The sequence below is a fragment of the Brassica napus genome, chromosome A1 (genome assembly GCF_020379485.1).
Source record: "Brassica napus cultivar Da-Ae chromosome A1, Da-Ae, whole genome shotgun sequence".
Lineage (NCBI taxonomy): Eukaryota > Viridiplantae > Streptophyta > Magnoliopsida > Brassicales > Brassicaceae > Brassica > Brassica napus.
This window is the reverse complement of record NC_063434.1, coordinates 17522152-17538828: the sequence shown is the minus strand read 5'-3', so window position 1 is coordinate 17538828 and position 16677 is coordinate 17522152. Positions and strand designations below refer to the sequence as shown.

The 16677-nt window shown below is 41.7% G+C and overlaps 2 protein-coding genes across 2 annotated transcripts; one reads left to right on the top strand and one right to left on the bottom strand.

Annotated features, from left to right (window-relative positions):
• The first annotated feature begins 3168 nt into the window (after positions 1 to 3168).
• LOC125609299 lies at positions 3169 to 6295 on the top strand. Its single transcript, XM_048780612.1, has 4 exons — positions 3169 to 3393; positions 3452 to 4614; positions 4661 to 5431; positions 5776 to 6295. Exons 1-4 carry the CDS (start codon positions 3169 to 3171, stop codon positions 6293 to 6295), a joined length of 2679 nt encoding a protein of 892 aa, XP_048636569.1.
• Positions 6296 to 9221: 2926 nt separating this feature from the next.
• Positions 9222 to 10635, bottom strand: LOC106396419 (UPF0603 protein At1g54780, chloroplastic). Its single transcript, XM_022713420.2, has 3 exons — positions 10032 to 10635; positions 9761 to 9953; positions 9222 to 9562 (listed from the first exon to the last, which is right to left on the bottom strand). The coding sequence occupies exons 1-3, from the start codon at positions 10443 to 10445 to the stop codon at positions 9315 to 9317; spliced, it is 855 nt and encodes a 284-aa protein (XP_022569141.1). The 5' UTR covers positions 10446 to 10635; the 3' UTR covers positions 9222 to 9314.
• Between the last annotated feature and the right edge of the window lie 6042 nt (positions 10636 to 16677).

Below are 16677 nucleotides of genomic sequence, written 5' to 3'. Positions count from 1 at the left end.
CGATGCTAGGCTCGATCCACCTCGCTGCGAAGTCTCCTCGTCACCACTCTTGGCAAGTTTCCTCTTCCGACTCTTAGGCTGAGTAGCCAGGACAGCGCTAGGAGCACACAATGCCAGTACGATTTCTTTTCTGGCTGGAGGAGGAGGCATAGAGTCAGCGGCCTTCTCCTTGCCCTCGACGAGGATCGGAGTCGTGGAAGATCCCGCAGGTAGGGCTTGCGGGAGAGGAGCCATGATTTCGGTCCCATGACACGGGGCAACGACCTACGCGGAAGAAGACGGAAACTCGGAGCCAGCTTGAGCTAGTTCTTTCTCGGCTTGGCGACGAACTAGTTTTTCTCGGAAAGAAAGATGACCGGCAACACAAGCCGGCGCTTCCGCCGGATAAGTTAGAACCGGAGCCGGAGAAGTGGCCTCGCCCATCTCGACGTCGGAATCCTTCTTATCACCTTGGGAGGAAGACATGTTGAAAGGAAAGTTATGAAACTAGAGAGGTTTTTGAAGGAATGAAGAAGGGAAGGTGTGAAGAAAATGAATGACAAGAGCTCACTACTTATAGAAGTATGGGTTCGGAATATCGTCTCGGCAACTTTTTTCCGTGGAGTTTAAAATGTGAATTTCTTCCAATACACTTAACCTTGTCCAAGTCATCTATCCGCCCGCTAGAGTCACAACTCTAACGGGCTGGGGGGCTAACTGTTGGGGTCAAAAACGGTTACAACAAATTTAACATTCAAAACGTCCGAGGAAGAAAATAAGAATTTCTCCGAAGAGTACTTTTCGAAATTGATTCTTCCTTACGAAAAAGCTTTACGGAAGAAAGAATCGAGATGTCCGACGAAAACTCGAAACAGGTCGTTACGCAGCGACCGAACGTCCGTCCCGCTCGGTCGCTACGTAGCGACCGAGCGTTCGTCTCGCTCGGTCGCTACGTAGCGACCGAGCGTCCGTCTCGCTCGGTCGTTATGTAGCGACCGAGCGCTCGTCCCGCTCGGTCGCTACGTAGCGACCGAGCTCGAGCCAAAGCTCGGTAGCTACGTAGCAACCGGGCTCGAGCCAAAGTTCGGTCGCTGTGTAGCGATTGAACCCTTCCGAACATCGATACGACATCAATCCTTGCATTCTCGTCAAACCTTTGAATGCTATCTCCCGAAGACCATATCAAGCTCAGTCCATGTTTTCCGCTATTCTAACTCATCGATCAAACTTCGCGGATTAGAAACCGCGGAAAATTCGTAGTAAACGTGTCGAGTCGGAAGACGGCCCAAAGGTACCTAAAACACGACTCGAGGCCCATCCTACGATTTCCTAACCAAAAGCCCGTAAACCACATCATGGTTTACGCTTGGCCCACAAGGAAGGATAAATGTCAAGTTTCCGCGGATAAATACGAAAGTTTTGAAGATAATTGTGAAGATCGGGAAAAATGGAATATCTCCATTTTTATGCTATGACGGCTTAAGGGCAGAAGAGTAAAAGCGTAAACCGACCTTGGAGCTAGTATATAAGGAGTCCTAGGCGAGGAGCATGGGGAGAACTTTTTTCAGAGAAAACTTAGCACTTAGAGCAATTTAGGCAATTTTCCGTTTTTGTTATTTCGAGCTGCGACTCAATTAGGTTTAGCCGTCTTAGGGTTACTAGAACTAGGAATCTCGCCGACAGCTCTCGAGCCCAGGCCTATACCTTGTTGTAAACGCTCATACGCAAATTCGGAATAAGATGTTCTTTGCTCTCTTTTTCGATTTCTTATACTTTATCGTTGTTATTCTCGTGTTCTGATTGCTTGACGTGTGGTAATTAGCAGATATCCGGGTCCTCTGGGAAATTAGAGTTTTCCTAGTTTTCTTATTTAAACAGAAATCGACAGTGCGAATTTCGGTTCCCACACTTTGTGGATTCGATCCTCAAGTACTACAACGAACTCTTATTTGAGAGTGTAGTTTGAAGATTTATTTTAGCACATTACATGGCTTATAAGATAATAGGATGAATGATCCTTTATTAAAACTGTACAGAAGTATTTATACAGAGTACATGTTAGGGTATACTATACTTATAATAATTACACACTGGTCCCTATCATACATACTTGTTGGCTTACATGCTCCCTCAAGATGATCAGACTCTGAGTGACAACAATCATGCTTCGAAGTGTCTAGATGGTGTTCATGAGTGGAAACATGGGCTACAGGAAGCTGCCCTTGTTGAATTTCTCCACGGACAAAGTGATAATTAATGACGATATGCTTTATTCTTGAGTGGAAGACTGGATTTTGGCAGAGATACGTAGCACCGATGTTATCGCTATACAATGTTGGTGTTGTGGGAATGTGAACACCAATCTATGTGGGTAAGGATGATATTCATCGCAGCTCTGCTGAAGTGCTGGCAACACTTCTGTATTCTACCTCTGTTGAGGATCTAGCAACACCTTTTTGTTTTTTTGATGCCCATGAAAAAGGTTGCTGCCCGAGAAATATGATGTATCTATTAGTTGAGACATATGATGTATCTATTAGTTGAGACATAGTCGTCTGAGTCTCCTATCCAGTCAGCGTCGGAGAAAGCATGGAGAGGAGCGTGTTGCAGTTTGCGGAGGTAGATATCATGGCCTAGGGTCCCTGAGAGGTAGCAGACCACTCACTTTACAGCATTCCAGTGATTTGTCGTAGGTCTGTGCATGAATTGAGACAGTCGGTTCTCTGCATAGGAGATGCCTGGTTGTGTTAGCGCAAGGTATTGGAGGGTGCTAACATCCCGTTTGTACTCATGAGAATCTGAGAGAGCTGAACCCGACTGAAGTGTTAACTTTGTCGAGGATGCCATTGGTGTGGAGGCAGGTTTGGAGTGAAGCATGTTTGTTCTTGTTAGGAGATCCGTAACATACTTTCGTTGCATTAGATGCAGCCCATATTTAGTAAGCATCGCTTCAATGCCTAGGAACGATGCAAAGGGTTACTGTCAGCAACATGGGATTGACTTCACAAATACTTTCAGCCCGGTTATTAGACCTACCATAATTTGAATTATGGTTGGTCTCGCAGTCAATAACTCGTGGTCTGTTACACAGATAGATGTCAAATTTCCCAAGGTCACCTCAAGGAGGAAGTTTTCATGTGTCAACCTCCTGGATTCTCAGACTCCAACAATCCAACGAAAGTATGCATGATGGATCTACTTAATACAGAGGAAACGCTGCGTTTTGAGAGAAATGGCGAAAAGGCGACTCTGAGTGCAATTTCCGATCTGAGTTCTGATCCGATGGATTCGGCTATACCGCTGGATCGATCTGATTCTCTGGGTAGTGATTTGGTGTGTACGGAGGTGGGGGTTAATCGCGAGGAGGTTGGGGTTGTTCGAGTGGAGGATTTAGCGGATCAGGAGGAAGTTGAGGTAGATAAAAAAAGTTCTGGGCTCGAAGAGTTGGGTCTCAGCGGTCAATGATAAGAAGGTTTTGCAGAAGTACGACATCGATGTGTCAATGAAGGATGGGAAGCATACAGTGGAGGTTCCGGATGAGGTTATCTCTGATTCAACTTCACTTTGGGAAGATTTCATAGTGGAGAAATTCTTGGATCTAGTGCCTCATGTAGCTAAGGTCCACATGGTGCTAAACAAGATTTGGAGCTATAGTGAGTTAGATTCGAAGGTGGAAGTCTATGAAGTAAATGCTACAACTATGCGCTTTAGGGTCTCTAATCCAAAAGCAAGAGCGAAGGTTCTAAGGAGAGGTATGTGGAACATAGCTGGTGTGCCAATGGTGGTGGCGAAATGGACGCCAAAGACGGAGGAAGAAAAGCAGGAGGAAGAGGCGATTCCCATGTGGGTTCATCTCAGGAAAGTCCCTCTTCACATGTACTCGTGGAAGGGTCTCAGTTTCATCACTACTGCTGTTGGGTTCCCTGCAAGACTTCACCCTGAAACTGTGGTGTGTTCAAACTTTGAAGTAGCAAAGGTGTTTGTAAATGTTGATGTCTCTAAAGTCTTACCAAAGGAAATCAACTTTACAAAGAATGGGAAGGAATTTACGGTGCAGTTTCACTATCCATGGCTACCTTCGAGATGTAACCTGTGTGAAAAATGGGGACATGTGGATAAAGTATGTGTGATGAAGAGTAAAGGGATGAAGCTAAATGAAAGAAGTAACACTCGGATTGATGCTCCGGTTGATGATGCAGAAGTTGTAGAAACGGTCAATGAGAAAGAAATGGAGAAAGAGGGCAGTAATAACTCTATCGCAGAGAAGGCAGTGTCAGATATTGGGACGTCTCAGGAGGCTTCAGTAAAAGCTTGGTCGCTAGTATCTCCATCTAAAGTGGGCAGAGCTCAGGTACAATCACCAAGTAAACCAGCTGATGAAGTCATGATATCTGCTTCAAAGTTTTCTATTCTCAGTGATGAGGTGGAGGAAGGTGAAATTCTGGTAGATGAGCAGCAAGGAAATCAAATAAAAGAAGTTGAAGTTAGTGAGACAGAGGGGGATTCTGATGCGGATCTATTGAAAGATCACATTTTGGATCTGCAGAGTAAAGAGAAGGATAAGTCAGTTCAGAATAAAGGGAAGAAGAGAGGTCGGAAGGCTAAAGCTCAAGATGCAAATCTCATGAGCACAAGGTCTTCTCGACGAAATCTTTAATTATGTCGTGTTTCTTCTGGAAAGTGTACAGATTCAACAAACCTTTGAGCATTCCGTGGTAAGAGATTGGGTAAATGGAAATGATCTGAAGTTTGGATGTATTTTGGAGACAAAGGTGAAGGAAAGAAAGGTAGAAGGGATTTTGAAGAAAGTATTCCGAGATTGGAGTTCTATGACAAACTATGAGCACAGTCAAGGTGGTAGAATCTGGCTTGTCTGGAGGGATACAATCCGTGTCACTCCGGTTTACAAATCAGATCAAATGATTACGTGTTCAGTGGGTATGCAAGGTGAAGAGGAGTTCTTCTGCACTTTCATTTACGCAAGTAATCTGGTGGAAGGTAGAAAGGAGCTATGGGAGGATATTTGTCATCATAAGAACTCACCTTTGTTTCAAATTAAGGCGTGGGTACTTATGGGAGACTTTAATGAAATATTAGAAGGAGAGAAAAATTCAGGATTCTCTGATTTGGGAAGGCTTCCTTGTGGAATGAGAGATTTTCAAAGGATGGTACTTCACTGTAATCTATCAGACATGGGCTATCAGGGTCCACTGTTTACATGGTGTAATAAAAGAGAGGAGGGAGTGATCTGCAAGAAATTAGATAGAGTGCTGATAAACGATGTTGGGCAGCAAAGATTTTCAAGTGCGTTCTCGGTATTTGAGTCAGGAGGATGCTCAGATCTTATGAGATGCAAGATTCAACTGTTGGCTTCTGGTGAGAAAATCCGTCGACCCTTTAAGTATGTCAACGCCATTGGAAGTCTCCCTCAGTTTCTTCCTATGGTAAAGGAGTAATTGGGACGCAACATAAAATATTTTCCATTCCACTTCTGCGATGTTTAGATTCTCAAAAAAGCTGAAAGCCTTGAAGCCTCTTATCAGGGAGTTGGGTCAAGAGAAGCTAGGCAACTTATCAAAGAGAGCAAAAGTGGCGCATGATATACTTTGTGACAAGCAGAATCAGACCCTTTTAAATCCGAGTAGTAGTTCCATTTCAAGAAGAGGCTGATGCGTATGGGAAATGGTTACAAGTAGCGGGTTTGGAAGAAGATTTTCTAAAGCAGCGGGCGAAGCTTCATTGGCTAGATGTGGGGGATCAGAACAATAAAACGTTCCACAATTCTATCAAAAGCAGGCAGGCTCAGAACGCTATTCGTGAGCTCAGATGTTCGGATGGTACCACAGTCTCTAATCACTCAGACATAAAAAAGGAAGCTGAGAGATTCTTCTCAGAGTTTTTAAACCAGATTCCTGGAAGTTATCAAGGGGCTTCTGTGGAAGAGTTGCAAAGTCTCTTTGGGTTTAGATGTACTGCTGAGGACTGTAGGTTGTTAGAGTCGGAAGTTACCGAAGAGGAGGTACATAAGGTTCTGTTCTCTATGCCATCATACAAGTCCCCAGGGCCTGATGGCTATCCTTGTGAGTTCTTCAAAGCAACTTGGTCTGTTCTGGGTAAGGAGTTCACCATCGCAGTGCAGTCGGTTTTTCGGTTTTGCTTTCTTCATAAAGGGATTAACTCTACAATTTTAGCTCTGGTACCTAAGAAGACGGACTCTATGGAGATGAAGGACTACAGGCCTATTGCCTGCTGCAATGTCCTTTACAAAGTCGTCTCTAAGATCCTAGCAAATAGGCTAAAGGGGGCTTCTTCCTAGAGTGATCACGGAGAATAAGTCAGCATTTGTAAAGGGGAGGTTGCTGATGGAAAATGTGTTGTTGGCTTCAGAGCTTGTAAAAAATTACCACAAAGAGGAAGTCTCTCCGCGATGTGTGGTGAAGATTGATATATCAAAGGCTTTTGACTCAGTTCAATGGTCCTTTGTTCTGAAGAGTTTGGAAGCTCTAGGAGTGCCAGAGAAATTTATTCATTGGATCAAACTGTGTATTACTACTCCATCATTCTCAGTACAAGTTAATGGGGACCTTGCTGGCTACTTCCAAAGTACAAGAGGTTTGAGGCAGGGCTGCTCCGTCTCGCCATACTTGTTTGTACTGTGTATGAACGTTCTCTCACATAAAATCGATAAAGCAGTGGAGAAGGGTAAGTTCAAGTTCCACCCGCAGTGTAAAGAGATATCTCTTACTTATCTTTGTTTTGCGGATGATCTGATGGTGTTCGTAGAAGGTTCTAAAGAGTCTATAGAGGGGGCCCTCTCGGTATTTGATGAATTTGCTGTATGGTCAGGTCTCTGTATCAGTATAGAGAAGTCCACAGTATATATGGCTGGTGTCTCAATAGAGGAGAAGGGGAGGATCTTAGCTAACTTCCCTTTTGCGGATGGGGACCTTCCGGTTCGTTATTTGGGACTCCCTCTGATGACTCAAGGGATGAAGAAGCAAGATTTCCTACCTCTGGTGGAAAAGATCAGGAGCAGAATCAACTCTTGGACTTGTAGATTTCTTTCATATGCTGGAAGATTTCAGCTAATCAAATCAGTTCTGATGAGTATTGTAAACTTTTGGGCAGGGGTTTATAGGCTTCCTAGTAAGTGTATGAAAGAGATTGAACAACTCTGTTTATCATTTCTTTGGTCTGGCCCTGAGTTGAAATCAACTGGTGCGAAAGTTGCTTGGAGAGATATTTGTAAGTTGCAGAATGAAGGTGGGTTGGGTATTCGACCGTTGAAGGAAGTAAACATTGTGTATGGGTTAAAACTCATATGGAGAATGCTAACTGGGGTATCTCTGTGGGGAAAATGGATTAAGATTAAGCTACTGAAACAGAAAAGCTTTTGGGAGGTGAAGAAAGACACTCAAATGGGATCTTGGATGTGGAAGAAGATGCTTAAACTGAGAGAGGTGGCAAGATCTTTTTACAAAATAGCAGTGGGAAATGGTCGGCACATCTCGTTCTGGTATGATAGATGGGCGGATAGAGGAGTTCTTATTGACATTTTGGGTGATCGTGGTATCATTGATATGGGGATTAGGAGAGGTGAAACGGTTGAGGAGGCTGTGATGAATGTGCGTAAAAGGCGCATGCATCATGCTGGAATTTTGAATGAAATTGAAGCAGATATAACAGAGCTAAAGGATAAGCATTGTCCATCTACTGAGGATATGAGTATGTGGCGTAGGGGGTCGGGATATAAAGCTAGTTTCTCAACTAACGAGACTTGGAGGTTATTGAGAGTGAATTTTACTCAGTGTAGTTGGTCAAGAAGTGTCTGGTTTGTGCAGGCAACTCCTAAGTTCTCGTTCATAGTGTGGCTTGCGATGTTGAATAGGTTATCAACTATGGACAGAATTTCAAGTTGGAGTAGAGGGGTTGATGAAACGTGTGTCCTGTGTAAGTGTGCTCCTGAAACAAAGAATCATCTCTTCTTTGGTTGTTCCTTCTCTTCTCAGCTGTGGGAATTCCTTGTGAAAGGGATGTTGGGTAGTGCTTACACAAATGATTGGAATGCGATAGTAATCTTGATCACAGATCAGTCTATGGAAAGAAAGAAACTCTTCTGCGTTAGATATGCATTTCAAGCTGCGGTCTATGCGTTATGGAGGAAAAGAAATAAGATCAAACATGATGATAAGCCATTGCCATTGTCAGCTCTACAGAAGTTGGTTGAGAAAGGAGTTCGTAATAAGCTAAGTCTGATGAGAATTAAAGGTGGCAAAGGAATGCAAGGGATTTTGCAGTATTGGTTTGGTGCTAGATTGTAAATAGGAAAAAACTTTGCTTGGGGTTATAATCTGGATTTGTAAAGGGGGGAAGAAATAGGTTTTACATAAAGGTCCGCTAGTTGTAAACAGGTTTTCTTTTATGAATATAATTTAACATTCATTCAAAAAAAAATATGCAAGATGCGTAAAGCTCTGTACGTCCTGAAACTTGTATGCTCAACTACAACTGTTTCTTCTTGCTACTGGTTTCAGAAACTCCGTGGTATGCTATTTCATTGCTAAGAGCCGGTGATTTTGAGTCGCCTAACATGATGAATCGAAGAAAATTTTGAAAAGAGTTTGATGGCGCGTTTAGGTTTAAGATAGCTCTGATACCATACAAGATAATAGGCTGAATGATCCTTTATTAAGACTGTAGAGAAGTATTTCAACAAATTTCAAGCTCATTTGCTTAATTTAAATGTAATTACATTGATATCTTCTCTATCAAATTCAGTCTCATTGCTAAATATTTCCTATTCAGTAAGAATTATTTCGTTTTTAGTGTGAATTTGAAATTTGTTATTCATTGAAAAATGTTTGTTATTTTGGTTTAGCAACAAGTTTCTTCTGTTTCAGGTTTCGAAAATCTAATAATGGTATGTTGCAGAGTCGGAGGAGCGCCACAAAATTACGATAGCCGCATTTCATATGGACAAACTAAAGCTGTAACGACCAAAACATGCAACATAGTTCTGAGTTCGTAAATTGGGAATGAATTATACTGAAGCCCGCAAACCATTTCGTTTGAAATGAAATTTTAACCGGGAAGTATTCCGACCCACCGTTGTCAAATCGAATGCCATTTCTTCTAAGCATAAAATTGAAATGATGTTCCTATTGGTTGGTTTCATTCATTATTTCGTTTATGTTGTCATATTGTGTACTTAAATATATTGCTCAAATAAACCGATATACCAATAAACCATAACAAAAACAAATCATGATTCAACCGGGTTGGTAGCAATATTATGACCTGGCCAAGTTTGGTATATACGAAAGTGAGCCAAGACACTACTTCTTGGATACATAAGCATAGTACTGAGCCATGGGAACAACAAAGGCAATTACAAGCAAACCTCCAACGACAAGACTGAACTGTCCTCTCTTCTCTTCGGTTTCTTCTTTCGTTTTGAAATTTGATTCTCTCTTGTTATCCTTCACTTCTGGACCACCGGGGTCTGGGAGACCGTCTATTGCTGCAACCAACCGTTTTGCACTGCTGTATATTGCCTCATTGTATTTTTCGTCTGTGGCTAGTACTGTACCACATATAAAAAAACTCATCACGTCCAGTACAAACGACCGAGACTAAAAATAATGGGTAAAATTTTAGTTACTATTATTTCTACACCCAATCAAAACCAAGATCAAGATTGAAAGACCCTTAGTCTCAGCAGCCCTATACTGAAATTCTAACAGTGCGACATACTCTATACCAGACCGGGATGAAAACGTACCGGGAAGATTTTCCGAGACGGTAGCATCAAGAATCTTTTCACCTACAGCTTCAATGAAGGCAGGACCACCAGTAATTGCCCCTTCCTTCTGGCTAGTAATCAAAACAACAATACCCTTATTGTTGCCTTCTTCAATCGAAGGATACCATTTCTCCAGAACCTGGTCTGCATACTCAAACGCATCTGCTTTACTCTGCAATTTACGCAAACCAGTTTCGGTTCAACTTTCTGTTCACACAAATAATTTTTTATATTATAAAACGAAACTCACAGTGAGCTTCCGGACAGTGATGAAATTGAGTCGGAGTTTCTTTCTGTATTCAAGATCAGACAAGAGTTTCTTCAGATCTGATCTCGTAACTCGACTAAGAACACCAGCGTCGTCCACAACGTAAGTTTCTTTGGGTGGACCATCGTTGAGAATATTGAACTCAGAGGCTAAGGCAGTGCCAACAGGTGAGAAAGTAAGAGCCAGAGAAAGAGATAGAGCAGCTAGTCCTTGCTTTGCATCTGTTAACCAAGATTCTGGTTTAGCACTAAACCGAGTGGAAAGGTGTTTCGGGCCCGAGACGGTGTGATTCGAGAGAGCCAAAGAAGAAGAAGTAGCATGTTTGGATTGATGAGAAGATGATAGTTTTGGAATGAGAGGAGGAGATAGACAACGAGGAGAGAGAATGGTCTCCATTTTCTAGAGAAAGAGTGTACTCAGAGATGGAGATTTTCTTGCATTTTCTTGTGTTTGTTTGGATCGCCAAGGAAGTGAAGGATTGGTGGAAATGTTAGATTTCTGGATAATGTTCTATTTGCTGGCTAAGGTCAACCACAGTTTTTTGTTCTTTGTTTGCAACTATGTGGCAACGTGGCATTTCATTCTTAACAAGCGACAATCCCTATAAAATTATAAATTAAAATATCAAACACTATACATTCCTTTTTTTTGTGCAACACAAACATTACTTAACTTTCATATAACATTTAAATTTAGAGATAGTTGTATAAACAATGCAAAATATAAAAAACTTTAAAAAATATTATACAGTAACAAAATATCATTGATATTTTACAAAAAATTACGGCAAACAAACAAACTTCATTAATAAACATTAGAGATTACCAATACACAAAATTTCCAAACAATAAATTATTTCATAAGCACATATATTTTCCATATAGTGAAAAAGTATAACATTAAAACTGAATTTAACGCTGAATTTTGAAATGTAGCCTTAACATTCAATCAATTATTTTCTTTCCATGTAATTGACATTTCTCTAATGCAAATCATGTGTTCTCCATCAACTTTTGGTTAGAAAAAATCCATACTAACACATAACCTGAAAAAACCAAAGCTTTCGTATAAATTTCTGAATGTTCGCCAAGATACCTACATCTTTGTATCAAAACCCTTCCAACATGATCAAGGATCAAGAAAACAGTTACAAGCTTCTCCTCCCTATTTCTCTCTAGGGGCGATTATCTAAACTTGTTTTGCTCAGGCACGGACGGCGCGTACCGGAGGCTTCCCTTTCTCTCCCTTCTGCTCTTTTTCTCTTTACTACTTCGCGGAGACTCTCACTCTCTCTGCCTTGTTCGGCGCTCTGAATCTTGTGGCCTCTAGAGATCGTCTTTTTCTGTAAGAAAGCTCCGGTCTTGATGGGTTTATGCTAGGTGTTGGAGTGTCGACGCAAGTTAGGTGCGGGTTTCTGGCCGTTGTAGTCGGCTCTTAGGGTTTGTGTTGGATAATTCTAATTAACTTGAGGAGCAAGTTAACTCATTAAAGTGAAGTTTGATGGGTTAAGAAAAAAAAACATATCGAGCTTAGGAATGTTTCCATATTATTATTAGGAAAAGATGTAGCTTCGCCCTTAGGAAAAGATGTAGCTTCTTCCTATATAAAGAGTTCTCATGGAGAGATGTTCCATCAAGAGAAACACATTGAAAGGTTTAGTTTTGAGAGAGTTTCTAAATCTATAAGAAGAGAAGTTCTTATAATCCTTCTGTTTGTGCAACTTTAATTGGTATCAGAGCTCCAGGTTTCGAAGATCGTTTACAAGAGGAGTTGTAACTCGATCAAAACATGGGAGACAATAACAATTCTCAAGGACGTGATAAAGGTCTTGAGATGAAGAAGGACATACGATGTCCGATGCTATCATCGACCAACTACACCGTATGGTCGATGCGAATGAAAGTGATGCTTCGTTTATACGATGTTTGGGATACGATTGATCCAGGGAGCGATGATGCAAAGAAGAACAATATGGCGATTGCTCTAATCTTTCAATCAGTCCCGGAAGTGCTAATACTTCAGATAGGAGAACATGATACATCGAAGAAGATTTTGGAAGCTATCAAATGCCGTAACCTGGGTGCTGATCGCGTGAGAGAAGCAAGGTTACATACTTTGATGTCTGAGTTCGACAAACTGAAGATGACAGACACAAACGGTGGATGACTACGCAGGAAAAAGTTTAGGCTTAGCATCGAGAGCAGCCGCGTTAGGAGAGATAATGAAGAATCAAAGATGTTAAAGAAGTTTCTGAAGGGACTTCCAAGAACGAAGTTCATTCACATCATAGCTTCGTGGGAACAAGTGCTGGATCTAAATTCAACGGGGTTCGAAGATATTGTTCGGAGATTGAAGGATTTCGAAAAAAGGCATAAAAGAAGAAATCCAAGATGAAGATCAATCGAAGCTAATGTTTGTGAAGAATGATACACAAGGTCGTGGAAGCCATAACAACTCGCGAGGAAGAGGCAGAGGTAGAAGTTATGGTGGAAGAGGAAGAGGACGAGGAAGGTCTAATGGTTCTGATGGTCATAACAAAGGAGTAGAAGCTTCGGACACGACAAAGAAGGACTACTCTAAAGTTAAATGTTGGAGAGGCGACAAGATGGGGCACTTCGTGTCACATTGTCCTAGACGACCAAAAGAAGAAGCTAACCTAACGGAAACACAAGAATCAGATGCATTATATATGCACGAAGTTGTATTCCTCAACGAAGAGAGAGTGTACCTTGACAATGGTGCAAGTAAACATATGACAGGCAAGAGAGAGAGTTCTTCTCAAACCTAGACGAGAGCATCAAAGGCAAAGTCAAATTTGGCGATGTTTCATACGTCAAAATAGTCGGGAGAGGTGTGATTACTTTCGTTGGGAAACAGGGGAGAGAAGAGCACTCAAATATATCTACTACATCCCAAGTCTTAAACACAATCTCATAAGTCTTGGACAAGCAACCGAGATGGTTTGTGAGGTTAATATGAAAGAAGACTTACTGATGCTGAAAGATCCCCGTGGAAGGCTATTAGTACAAGTCGCAAGGCAACCAAACCGATTGTACAAGACGTCAGTGGAGGTTGAATTTCCAGAGTGTCTTCAAATACAAGAAACTGATGTTACATGGACATGGCATGAGCGGGTAGGGCATGTGAAATTTGGAGTCATGAAGAATATGGTAGACAAGGAGATGGTAGTAGGGATGCCTCAGGTGATACAAAAGAAAGATGTGTGCAGCGCCTGCTTAGTTGGGAAGCAAACTTGGAAGCCTTTCCCGCCTAAAGAAAAGTATCGAGCATCACACGCATTGGAGTTGGTACATGGTGACTTGTGCGGTCCGATATCACCATCAAACCAGAAAACAATAGATATGTATTCGTCTAAATTTATGATTACTCAAGATATATGTGGACAATGCTGGTAAGAGAGAAGAGTGAAGCGTTCGATCGGTTCAAAATGTTCAAGGAGTATATGGAGAATCAAACGAAGCTAATACTCAAAACTTTTCGCACCGATAGAGGAGGAGAGTTCACATCTTCTGAGTTCATTCGTTATTGTGAAGAAAACGGTGTAACTAGACATCTTCCCGCATCGTATACACTATCAACAAATGTGGACGAAGAACCAGGATCATTCAAGCGTCCTCATATCGATGTTACAGAAGAAGGAGATGGTGATGAGCATCAAGATCACCAACACCACGAAGAGCAAAACAATAATGAAGAATAAGAAGTTGTAGATGCAGGTGAACAAGAGCAAGTAGCAGAGAACAATGTTGCAAACCTAGACCAGCATGTAACATCAAGACATGGTCGTAACATCAGAAAACCAAAGCGGTTCGATGATTACATTCTACTCGCCGAGGTTGAAGGTGGTAATAATAGAAAATCTCCCAAGGAATGCACTCGAAGGTTGGTGAAAAGGATAAGCTTTGACCCAAAGATGGATCAAAGGAAAGGTGGATCTATGGTTCTTCAGTATAAGGCTGCAGAAGGCCAGATACTTGCTGGGTTGGTCTTAGTCCGTGAGAGGCAGCCCCACTAGTGAACAATACCGTGCTTACGGAGATCACTCTCGTAGCATTACGATGTTCCAAAGAACAAAGGATTCAACAAATTTAAAAAGTAGATTTTTATTAAAAGGGTTGAATGAATAAAAACAATACAAAGCAAGTCTTTATATAATAGGCAATCTGTAGAATTAAATAATCTAGTCATTCCTTGAAACTATAAAGCTCTTAAAACTATGTAGACTTGACTAGGAATATTGACTTGACCAAAGACCAAGACTGTTGACCGAATTTGGGAAATTGTGTTCGCAGAATTCCTTGGCTGGTCGTATCCTTTTGCATGATTGACAGTCTCTGAATTGCCGTCAGATTGATATATTATACGACATTGGCTTGTTGCTGAACAAGGTCACATCATCCCCTCCTCCTTCAAAAGGATTTGCCCTCAAATCCGACTTAATGTTTAGAACATGTGACCGTGAGAGACAGCCCCACTAGTGATCAAAACAGGTTGCTTTCGGAGAAGCAATCTCCTAGAGCAATTACGAGAGATGGAGGAGCAGTCTCAGTTTAACTTCAGATGGAATGATCTCTTGTTTTCTCGTGGATCTTTTTTTTTTTTTCTGTAGAAGATGGAAGGATGAAATTGATGAATGACAGAAGTGAACACCGAACCCTCAAGTGTGCTCTGATACCACTTAATATAAAATCTCCCAATGAATTCACTCGAAGGTTGGTGAAAAGGATAAGCTTTGACCCAAAGATGGATCAAAGGAAAGGTGGATCTATGGTTCTTCAGTATAAGGCTGCGGAAGGCCAAATACTTGCTGGGTTGGTCTTAGCCCGTGAGAGGCAGCCCCACTAGTGAACAAGACCGTGCTTATGAAGATCACTCTCGTAGCATTACGATGTTCCAAAGAACAAAGGATTCAACAAATTTAAAAAGTAGATTTTTATTAAAAGGGTTGAATGAATAAAAACAATACAAAGCAAACCTTTATATAATAGACAATCTGTAGAATTAAATAATCTAGTCATTCCTTGAAACTATCAAGCTCTTAAAACTATGAAGACTTGACTAGGAATATTGACTTGACCAAAGACCAAGACTGTTGACCGAATTTGGGAAATTGTGTTCGCAGAATTCCTTGGCTGGTCGTATCCTTTTGCATGATCGACGGTCTCTGAATTGCCGTCAGATTGATATATATACGACATTGGCTTGTTGCTGAACAAGGTCACATCAGGTAGACTCTTGCTCACCATCGATGGTGAACCAGAAAGTTACATCGAAGCTGCAGTGATACAAGCTTGTATCGATGCAATGAAGGCAGAGATCGAATCTATCATCAAAAACAAGACCTGGAAGCTTGTCAAGAAGCCGGCAGGTGTGAAACCGATAGGTTTGAAGTGGATCTATAAGATCAAGAGGAATACAGATGGAACGGTGATCAAATACAAAGCAAGGCTAGTTGCAAAAGGCTACGTGCAACAACAAGGCATAGACTTCGACGAAGTGTTTGCACCAGTTGCTCGGATGGAAACCATACGACTACTCTTGGCTTTAGCAGCAACTAATAGATGGGAGATCCATCACTTAGATGTCAAAATTACGTTACTGAACGGAGACTTAAATGAAGATGTATACGTGACTCAACCAGAAGGCTTTGTGGAGAGAGGAAAGGAGGATCATGTGTACAAACTTAGCAAAGCACTATACGGTTTGCGTCAAGCTCCGAGAGCTTGGAACATCAAACTCGACCGTGTTCTCAAGGAGATGTAGTTCACGAAGTACACCAAGGAACCTGCGGTATATCAAAAGAAAGAGAAGGGGGAGCTTCTGATGATAGCTATATAAGTTGATGACTTGTTTGTAACAGGGTCCTCACTCAACGTTATCAAGCAATTCAAAGATTATATGTCAAGAAGATTGGAGATGTCTGACCTCGGGAAGCTTACATACTATCTTGGTATAGAAGTAACGCAAGGAGCTGATGACATTCACATCAAACAAGAAGGATCCGCAGAAGGTATACTTGGTCAAGATTAAGATGGAGTCATGTAACTATACTCATGTTCCGATGCACACGAGTTTGAAAGTATCAAAGGCAGAGGAGGAGCCTGAGATTGATGCAACATCGTATCGAAGCATCATAGGATGCTTAAGGTATCTCCTTCACACACGACTAGACTTGGCGTTTTCGGTTGGTGTATTAAGCATATATATGCAGAGTCTAAGAGAGAGTCATGGAGAAGCAGTGAAGCATCTACTACGATACATAAAGGGCACTACAGAGTATTGTCTCTTCTTCAAACGAGATGAAACAAGAGATTACAGGTTACAGTGTCAGCAGCCATAACATAGACGTTGATGATGGAAGAAGCACTACATGGTTTATGTTCTACCTAGGAACATCGCCGATCACGTGGACATCGTGCTAGCAACCCACGGTGGCACTCTCTTCATGTGAGGCGGAGTTCATGGCAGCTACGGAAGCTGCAAAACAAGCAATATAGTTAAAGAAATTGATGGTCGAGATCATGAACAAAGAAGACAAGAAGGTCGTGTTGAAGATTGACAACAAGTCAGCGATTGCCCTCACCAAGAACCCGATGTTTCATGGTAG